The 10,763-nt window shown below is 30.2% G+C and overlaps 2 protein-coding genes across 3 annotated transcripts in view; both read right to left on the bottom strand.

Moving 5' to 3' along the window:
* Window positions 1-3,107, bottom strand: part of LOC117170353 (endonuclease III-like protein 1) — a 5,605-nt gene extending 2,498 nt beyond the window's left edge. The window contains exon 1 of the mRNA XM_033357089.1: window positions 2,282-3,107. Within this exon, the coding sequence (XP_033212980.1) occupies window positions 2,282-2,848 (567 nt within the window). The 5' untranslated portion in view covers window positions 2,849-3,107. The remainder of the gene's footprint in view (window positions 1-2,281) is intronic.
* Window positions 3,108-4,840: 1,733 nt separating this feature from the next.
* LOC117170354 lies at window positions 4,841-10,002 on the bottom strand. Of its 2 annotated transcripts, none has more exons than XM_033357091.1 (3): window positions 9,397-10,002; window positions 7,073-7,264; window positions 4,841-6,905 (listed from the first exon to the last, which is right to left on the bottom strand). In XM_033357091.1, exons 1-3 carry the CDS (start codon window positions 9,646-9,648, stop codon window positions 6,717-6,719), a joined length of 633 nt encoding a protein of 210 aa, XP_033212982.1. In that variant the 5' UTR covers window positions 9,649-10,002; the 3' UTR covers window positions 4,841-6,716. The 2 variants fall into 2 exon arrangements, with proteins under 2 accessions (XP_033212982.1, XP_033212981.1); XM_033357090.1 differs by having other exon boundaries at window positions 4,841-6,959; window positions 9,397-10,000.
* Between the last annotated feature and the right edge of the window lie 761 nt (window positions 10,003-10,763).

The raw sequence follows: 10,763 nt of genomic DNA on the forward strand, positions 1-10,763 counted from the left end.
GGCGCATACTTTGAATAAAATATTTGTTATCATTCTCTTGAAATAAATGTGTTTTTTTCTTGAAAAAATACCGGTTTCATATGTATACACCTGGTATCAATAAATAAGGCAAAACGTTTGTTTTATGGTGTAAAAAAAATATGGATATACATCCATTAATATGAATTACAATATCAGGTTTTTTTGTGGTTCGAAGGTTGTAGGCTGTACGCAAGAGACAGGACTTTGAATTGTTATTTAATGTTGATTTATTGCATGGTCATGTTCGTTAAAGACAACTAGCTATCTAATAAAGTGGTTTATCGAAATGTCTGGAATTTCTCGCACTCATTTTTGCTGAAAATTTGTTCACATCTCTTAATTAAATTTGTTACTCTTATGGTGGCGAAATGTTTCATTGTTCTTGCAAATGCAGATATTAAATGATCTATAATTTGATAATAGAATAAAACTTACTTTTATTCAATAAACAAATACTTTATTACTGGCAATTTTTGAATACAGAAGAGTTCATCGTTCGAATTTTGAATATACACCAGATATGAAAAATTTTAATCTTTCAAAGATTTTACCAAAATTCAAAACATTTCAGAAGATAGCTTTTGTGTTTAAAAAAGTTTTTAAAAATCTTAAGGTTTCCGAAATATTTCAAAAGACTTCAAGAGATCTCGAGGAATTTCAAAAGATTTCAAATAATATTATACCAATATTTAAGAGATTGCAAATAATATTAGGGGATTTCAAAAGATGTATTTCAAACTTGCGATATGAAAATTTGCTTATTGAAAGCGTTCCTAATTGAATAAATTAAAATTCGAATCATTGTACAATTAGAGAATTTAAAAAACTATATTATTGGTAGCATAACAGCATTCGAAGTCGAATAATAATTTCAACTTCAAATAGAAATTAAAACAAAAAATAAGTCATAGGAATTTAAAATTTAAAAATGAGACATGTTTTTAAGACAAAAGCCTTAATAGTCAGTTCTATATTTAAGGCGTTAAAAGTGGAATAACATATTTATAATTCAAAATTGTTTTAAATAAACAATTTTAAACTAAAAGTGTTGACATTTTTGTTTTCATTTTATACCTTTCAAAATTTTACAATTTTAGAGAAATATTTCATTTGAAATTTAAACATTCACAAATATATAGTTTATAATTTAAATAGTTCCGAATATTGAATTAATATCATTAATAGTTGCAGAATTAATTAAAAATTGTAAACTTTCAATGTGAAAGCTAAAAGGGCCGACAAGCTTTAAAAAAATCTTTAATAATTCCAGTGCAAAGTAGTTAAAACTGAAAATTAATTAATTTTATAATTTAAAAAGTGCCAATTTGGAAATCGAAAGCGTTTGAACTTAATAGTTTTGTATGTTGAGTGCTTAGTATTATACAGTTTAAAATTTAAGTGTATAATTAAAATTTCAGAACCTTATCTTGAAACATTTTCAGATTTATGTTTTCAAAATTGAACAATTCTAATTTTTAGACCCACAAGTTTAGATAATTACAATAATATTTTTTTTTTAATCTGAAAATTAATGAATGGGTTAATTTAAAGTTCGCCAATTAAAAGCCTTTTATTTGATGCAAGTTTTAATTTTAAGGAATTTCACAAGATTTTTATGGATTTCAACTAATTTTAGAAGATTTTAATGGATTTAGGGAGATTTTGCCAATTAAAAAAAAATCAAGTATTTTCAAAAGATTTCGAGGGACCTAGAAGTGTTTTACAAGATGTTAAGGATTGTCAAAGTATTTCAAAATATTTCGAGGGATTTCAAAAGATTTAAAACTATTTCTAAAGGTTTTAAGGGATTCTGCAGAATTTTAAGTGATTAAAAAATATTCTCAAAGATTTTAAGTAATTTCAACAGGTTTTTATGAGGAATTTCAAATGATTTCAACAGCCTTCGAAATTTTTCAATTGATTAAAGCGGATTAAAATTGTTTTGAAGTTCTTCAAAGTATTTGAAATTATTTAAGGAATTTTATACGGTTTCAGAGATTTTAACAATAATAATGAACTTTTTTCTAATATTATACCATATTGTTAGTATTAAAATTTATAAGTAAAGTGCTTAATTAGTTAAAAATACGTGCTTTTGACTAATTTAGATCTTTTCAATTCAAGACATCTGAGTACTTAAACTTGGAACAATAAGATTATTATCTGTCTTCCAGAATTACTTTCCAAAAATTTAACTACTTTTTTTAATGTTTTTACACTATAATATGTATATAAGATAATAAACTTTAATTTTCCATACCTTCCAAAAGCTGACAGGGTAAATAAGCTTTCCTAGATCTTCATCGGAAGCAGCAATAATGGAATCAGGAGTGCAGCCAAAATCCTTAAGTCTTTGCATTGCAGCATGAGTAACCTGATCTTTTGTCTGGCTACTTAACATTAATGCCAATAACGACTGATACCTATAAATCGGTTTGCTAACATTAGCATCAGCGCATTTGTGACATCCCATCTCATCGACAGGAGCAATTTCTTCTTTTCTCATTGCCCTGATATTTTTCAAAATTGCTTCCCAATTTTTGGGCTTCCAACCACCACCCAGTTTGGACGAAATTTCATCTTTGCTGTCTTTCAAATCTTGGCTTTCTTTTAAATCTTCGCATTCTATTTTTACCGGAATTCGTTTTTTTGCTCTAGGTTTAGATTTTTTTTCAGGTCTTTTAATATGCGCATCTTCCTCTTGTTGATTTTGGCTAACAAAGAACTGAGATGTTTCAGAAGTGAGATCGTCCGTTTTTTCTACCGATTTTCGTGAACGCAGAGATTTGGACGTACCTAAGGTCTCCAATTTTAATCGCTTACTCATTTTGAGAAGATTATTCAGTTTTTATTATGGATTTTACGTTTACTTTGAACTAAATCCCTGGTAGTTAACCTCAAAATTCGACACACGTTTTTACGACTTTCATAAAGGGAATCTCGTTCCAAACTTCAAATAGCTACAGTATTTGGGAATTATGGTGAATCGAAGAAGTTATATTAATTTTATGACAATTGAGCGTTTCAAAGAGGAAGAATATAACTAGAATAGAGAACGCAAACACGTTTTTTGACAGCTTTGTTTCTTTACTGTTTTGAAAATGCTTTACCCTGATTGGCCACGATGTTCGCCAATGGAGAGTCAGTCTGAACATTAGCGGGGAAATTTAAACCTATTTTTTTATTAGTTTTTATCTTCAACTAAAAAGTCTAATTTAGTTTTCCCAATTCAAATTTATTTTTATTCAAATCCAGGGACAACTGAAAATTTCCCAAAAAGAAAATATTCGAAATAGAAAATTCCCGTAATGAAATTTTCGATATTATAAAAATATAAATATCCGACACACTAAAATGTCTGAATCTAAAAAATGAAAAATGGTTTAACAACAAAATAAAATAAATAAAATGAAACTTTTGTTTGATGAGCGTATTTTTACATTCTCATCCTAATGAGAAGTTATTGGTTTTATGTGAAAAATGACTTTTGCGGATTCCACCAAATGTCGACATTTTGAAATCCCTCCAGAGTCAGAAAAAATAGTTTTTAGGTCGGTGTCTGTCTGTCGTTGTTGTCGTTTTACTCTGTAAACACGGTAAAATTTACAGGAATTAATTGATTGGATTCCCCTTTCGCTTACTTTATAAAGATATGAAAAAGAAAGGACCAGTTCGTTAGCCCTATTACTTTCTTTGATAAAATAAAAATGACCAAAGTTATAGAATTTTCAAAATCCAAAAAAACCAAACGAAAATGAACATTTGAAGCCCAAAAAAGCGGGATATGGTAAAAAGTTCAGAGAAAAAAAGTTACTTTTCCAAAGTCCTACAAGATTGTCAAAACAACTTTTTCAAATTTGATTTAGAAAATCGAAAATTCACATTTTTATTGCAAAAAAAATGAAATAGCAGTAACGCCATTTTGTGGAAAACAAAGCAAAATACGAAAAGAGATGGATTGACAAAAATTGCGCACCTAAAAAAGAATAGCAAATTTTTCCGGAATTACTTTTTTGTAGGATAAGTAGTTTTTGTTTTATTTAAAAAAAAACAACAATAAAAATAAAGAAATTATATTTGAGTACGACGATACAAACTACGAGAATAAGTGAGACAAAATTTATTCAACCAAAAAAGATTTACAAATTTTATATGAATATATTTTGATAGGAAGCGTAGTTTTTTTTATCGTAAAAAATAAGATTAAAAATAAAATTTAAAAAATATAAAAACAAGGCACTAAGAATAAGACTGTTTCAATGTCCATGCATATTATGAATTGTAGTGATATAAATTTATTAAAATGATACATGTTTCAGCACAGATAAGAATAACATTTTACGCAAAATAAAAAACAAATTTTAAAGTAATCCTGATAAATAGAATTTGTACTTTACTTTTCAAAATCTAAATAGCCAATCCCAGACAAAATTACAGTTGTCGATTCGTTGATCTTTAATTTTTAAGTCTGTGCGCGAATGTGGGAGAAATGCAAAGACCGAGCGCGAATATACGAATGCACGAATCGAGCGTGAAGCGAGCCAAGCGCTCGGCGCGCAATGAGAATGTGCCCACACGGCGGGCAGATTTTTGATTTTGTCATTTACTTATTGCAAAACCAATTTTTTAATTGTTTAGATTCGGCAATTTTATTATTCATACACTTTCTTGTCTCGGCAAATGTACAATTTTGAATATTTTATTATGTTTTTTTTAAACTTGTTCTTGGGTGAACCCGATTTTCATCATCCGCCGTGAACTAAGTCAAGTATACTTGCTGATAAATGGTTCGAATTCGTTATTAAATAAAACAGGAGAATATTCTTAAAGCAATTTATTAGCACTTAATATACTACAACCAAAAAATCGTGAGGTATATTTTAACAACTGCTATAAAATGAATCGGTCGTCGATGCGTTTGTCCTAATATTCTATCGACGACAAATCTTACGAATAAAAAAAAGCAATCTTACACAATTATTCACTTTAGTCTCCTCCGAAAATAATACTATAATTTCAAGTACAATAAAAGCACAAAAAGATCTTCGCAATACAAACTAGTTTTTTCATTGTGGAAAACTGCAGAACCTCGATGCTAAATGACTAATGATATTAGAGAATTCAAAAACTGTCTGACAGTCAATCATCATTAAGTTTACAAACTGGCATACTGGGAAAAATGCAATGTTGCATTATAAATATTTGAAGTGCGTAGACCAAAAGTATGGAACAAAAGAGAAATTTTCAATTCACTCTTTATAAAATCGTTGATTGGACGGAGTAAAAAAATCGTGTGGACGTACGAATCTGGTTCGATGAAAGTTTAGACAATAAGTACGCGTTTTCGTTAATAACGAAAAATTTAGGCATTTCAATAAAGGACGTGTGCAAACCTTGGAGTAGAAAAACTTTGTACAGACATGAGTCGCACAGTTGTAAAAAGCTGTGGAGAAATCATAAGAAAAATCTCAATGTCAATAAAAAGACATTATTAACTGAAATTCCTAAAAAAAAAAAAACATACATGCTTTTTCAATCAAATAAAATTAGCAGCAGAAGTACTAAGTGTAAATTTTTAAAATCAATAAAAATAAACATTAGTAAGTCAAATGTTTGTAAGTGATTTTTTTTTTTGCATTTAAAAAAAGTGCATAATACAAATATTCAGTCAACCTGTTTCGCTTGGGCAACCGACAGCAGAAATCAAAACGTTTTTCTTCTTTCCTGATCTTTATCTATTTTTTCAATTCAAAAATAGTTCAATTCAGAGTCAAGAAGCTCGTCAATCATAAATCTGCCTAATCTTAAATAAAATTACCTAAATAATTATAAGTCATAGTGTAAAATTAAAATAAGATCGTTAGATTAATCATAAATGTGAATGTGTGATGTGCGTAAAATAATTAAAAATCTGAGTGCGAAATTCAAAGTGATGAAGATAACTAAGTATTATAAAGCAAAGAATTTCCTTTACATTTCAACCGACTTAAAAAAAAAGTTTTAAATATTTTCAATGGCAAGATAAACCATTACCCCCCCCCCCCTCCCGAAATAAAATCGTATTATATGTTCAGTGAAAGAAAGCCCCCTGTGATGTGATTCATAAAGACCGTAAATTCATTCTAATATGAGTAAATATGTCCTTTTTCTGAACTTTTGTGCAAGGGATTATGAAATTTAATTTATCTGTACAATTCAACTCATCTTGCAAGGACTTTGTCGATTGTCTAGGCTTAATTACTTAAAAAAACGACGAACTATCCTAAAGTAGCTAGTAAAAAATTCGAGCTACTTAATCGCGAAACATGATTCTGCAAAATTTTCCGTAGAAGCTAGAAATCTAGAAAAACTAGAGAATCTGATAGTGATATCTGATAAATTTGAACGAGTGACCTAACGATCTAAAACTACATTGAGCAGAATTTGATGTAACTTTCCTTACATGCAATAAATGCTCCTGAAGAGGATAAAACCGGATGCTTAAATATTGTAAAATCGGTAAGTCGATCGAGCTTCGCACAATTGCAGCTTAAACGCCTAGAGACTCGTCAAGATTCGAGTCTAGTCTAAGTTAGGGAAGCAGCTTGCGTTCCGCGAAAATATCGGTGCCCTCGCCCTAGACCTTTTCTTCGAGAGGTAAAAAATAAAAGTTTTCTGTATTGCTTATAATTGATACCGAGCGTCGAACTGAATACTCATCCTGGTATTTGATTGGAAGTCACGTTCGAAGCACTCAAAGCAGTTGGTGGAGATGAAGGCTCTTGCATCAGAGTGTGCGTCTCCTCCTCCTGATCGGAGAGCGGCAAAGTCACGGGCGTCTCTCGGGCATCTGAGGACTTGACGACTTTCATCTGGCTCGGCAATTCAGTTAGTACAGGCCCGTACTGCGAAGTGGAACCCACCAGCAAGTCAGTTGATGGATTCAAACCGCCCAACATCTTTATAGCAACGCGTACAAAAGGTAAAGAAAAGGAACGAACAAAGTGGGAATAGATGCATGGCGGTAAATAAAAGCAAACAATCTATTGTACGTACTAGCTACAATACATACCTGGCCTCCACCACCAGTCAATCCTCCCCTGGGTGACTTGCTTCGTCGGAAGAATCGAAGCCACACCCAGGCGAGACCCAAAAAGAGTCCAAACAGCATCATCGTAGCACCTAGTGCCAATGAACCTCCGGAACCTCCTACGTGTTCCTCCACTTCTGTCGTCGCATCCTTCACCGGCGTCTTCTTTTCTGACTAGAAAATTGAAAATCAAAATCAAAATACAGAGTGTCTACCAGACTGACGACTTCAAATATTCAGTCATTACCCGGTTTTTTTCCCGGTCTGGCACTTAATTATGAAATGTCCATGTCCTAACTGGGAATTTTAATTCTTTTGGGAAATGTCTGAAAAATAGTTCTGTTTCAAAAGTCCCTGTTTCAGAACTGATTTTTCGAAAATTTCCTATTCAAAGTCAAAATTGTGATCTTTTAGAGAAAAAAACTTTCTATTTCAAGTCAGAATTAAATTTCTTTAGGAAAAATTCCTCTTGCAAGTCAGAATTAAAATTCTTATTGAAAATTTCCTGTTCCATGTCAGAATGATAATTCTTCTAAAAAATTCCTTGTCCCAAAAATGAATTATAATTTCTTTTTAAATTCTCTGATCCAATTCAGAATTACATATAATCACTTCAGAAAATTTTCTGTTCTAACTCAAAATGATAATTTTTTATGAAAATTCAATGTTTCAGATCAGAATAATTTTTTATTATACTTCTTTTTTAACCCCCTTATAACTCAGAATTATAATCCGTTTGGAAAATTCCTTGAAATAACTTAAAATGATTATTCTTTTCACAAAATTTGTGTTTAACGTAAAACTATAATAATTCTTTTAGGAAATTCCCTATTAAAATTCAGGTTTGAAGTTTTTTGTTAAAAGGAGATAGTGTTTTGTTCAAAATGAAACTTATTATTTCAAAAATCTCGAATTAATCTTAAAATTGATTCCAAGATTTTAGTGGTTAGGCCTATTTTTACCCTCGACTTCAATGTGATAGATATATCTCTTCTAAACATCCCTACTGCAAAACATAATTACATGAAAAAAATTCTCGTCTTGTCGATTTCCCGGTCAGGTAGATACTCTGATTAATAATAGGACTTTGAGTACATTAATATTATTGATATATTATTATTATTATTTTTAAAATGATGACAACTTTGAACTGCTCTGAAATATCGCAACGGCGTTGTTTGAAAAAGAAGCATTCAAAGTTAAATTGGAAATTAAAATTGTAAGAATTTAAACGATTTTAAATTACAATTCTGAGTCACTGTATAATTTCAGATTATATTTATCATGAAACTTAAACAAGTGAAAATCACATAAGTACTTAATGAACAAATGACGGTTTGCTCATTAGGTACTGGATAATATTAATTACTATTTAAAAGGAATATATTTTAGAGAAAGTTTCTGTTTATTAATTTACTACCCTAGGGATGTTTTCTGTACACAATCCGTATAATAAAAAAAAAGTTAAAATATTTTAATTGGATTGAAAATTCACTGATCCTCCACTTTAAGGTATTGTCGCATCAAAAATCAGATCTCTGAAAAAAAATAGTTTTTCTATTAATTTAAGAATAAAAATAATATTAATGATGATGGCACTTCAAACGAAAAACAATTATAATGAAAAGGTTTGAAAACTTACAAAAAATGTTTATTTTAACAAGGTTTTGTGCAATTTAATTTTTCTTCTTATTGCTTCTTACTAATTTTGGAAAAATCATTCACTATTTTGAAAGGAAACTTTTCTATGGTCAAAACCGTTAAAACAATTATGTTCGAAGTAAACCTTTTTTAAACAACTAACTATATCTGAAAATTATTTACTTGTTTTTTAATTGGAAACCATAGAGTTATAGGGAATGTTTTCCCAGAAAAAATAAGTCGTAAATTATTAAAATTCAATGACAAAAACTTTGAGCAAAATAATTATTTTTCATCAGTTTCAGTTTATTTATTATTAAAAAAATGCGTGGACGGGTAAAACTTCGTTGGCTGCTATGAATGATTGGGAGGAAACTAATTTTTGTTTTAGCTGGCGCCAGGTGCAAATAATTTGTAACAGAAGTTTCGGAAAGGTATAAATTCTTTTAAAAACGTTCCAAACTTTAGTCACATTATTATTTCAGTTTTTTAAATCAAATAGAAACACTTTTTCCCAGATACCTGATTATTGGCACACCTATCTTAAGATTTTTAGCCTTCTGAAAAATTGTTCCCTAAAGCACATAAAAGTCCAATTATGACGCGAAATCTAATCTAAACTTCTGTTTTTTACGAGTCTGATAAAGAGGCATAAAAATAATTACATCCTGAGAGTTGCTCGTTGTTATATCATCAGCGGAAACTAAATTAACGATCATCACAGCCAGGCCAGCCACGAAGACGCAAAAGGAAACAGATAAAAGAACCCATTCGAGCCATTTTCTGGAGCTGAGTTTGTGTCTGGAAATAATCCTGGAGAAGCCGCTCCTTATTCCTCCAGAGCCACGAGTATCTCTTCCATTATCATACGCATAACCAACTGTCGTTGGCTGATAAACTGCACTGCTTTCCGGCATTTTTGTAATATTTATTAGATTTCGTTACGAAAATATGATAGTTTTCACTCTCCTAATACACTCGATGAATCACATACTTTAATAGAATGCGACAATTGTTTCAGACACTGAAATAAACTTCACAGGTACAATTAAATCAATGAGATAAATTCAGAGATAACGGAACAGAGCAAGAAAGTGCACCGTTTGATCGTTCGACATTTTCAACTATACAACAGTTGCTTTTTATCCACTTGTTTTGAACAAAAAAATTCCACGCATACAGAAAAAAATCAGGAACAATGGTTTTTATATATTGTTCAAAACGACCGACGTGCTTCGATGCGTCAGCGAGTGTCAGACTAGCCTCGTACTGTCATTAAGCAAACGACATGTAGATAATCAACTCGGTAAAAAAATTTAATATTCAAGATTTTCCATTTTTCTCAATAAAAAATGCAACAAAGTTGTTGATATATTTTATGAGAATAAAGGAAAATTTTGTTGGTTTAAAATAAATTCCTTATTCAGAAACATGACAAATATTTTTAATAATATCTGAAGAAAAATTGGAGGTTATAATAGGTAATGGAAGAAAAATCCACCAGGTGGCTATATTTTTTTTAAGCGGGAAAATTAATTGAGCTTGCTTTCTAATTCTCTTGCATGGAAGTCGAATTTTCCTCTCGAAAATTTATAATCAAGATCCGCGGTTGTAAATTGTTGCCAACTACAACAAAGAAGCTACCAAGAATCCTGATCTGAAAGCAATTCTCAACCGATTTGAAGTGAGATTAAACAAATAAAAAAACTATAAAAACAGGTAAAAAACTATAAAAACAAAACCAAAATTGATATGCGCTCGCCTCTACATCCTACTCTGTTAAACCGATTGGTACTAAATTAAAATTTGGTCTAAATTGGCAGACGTCAGCATAGGTAAAAAATTAATTTTTTATCACCATTAAACAGTAATATATTTTTATTCAAGAGAACAAAGTATATTTCTATAAAATCTGACAGAAAATGAAGTATCGATCGTTAATCAAAGAATAAATCAATTTGATAATTTTTTAGTCAATTAGTAATTCAAATTTAATTAATTGAGCGTACCCATCTTATTATTTCTTTCAATT

Source organism: Belonocnema kinseyi, chromosome 3 (genome assembly GCF_010883055.1).
Source record: "Belonocnema kinseyi isolate 2016_QV_RU_SX_M_011 chromosome 3, B_treatae_v1, whole genome shotgun sequence".
Taxonomy (NCBI): Eukaryota; Metazoa; Arthropoda; class Insecta; order Hymenoptera; family Cynipidae; genus Belonocnema; species Belonocnema kinseyi.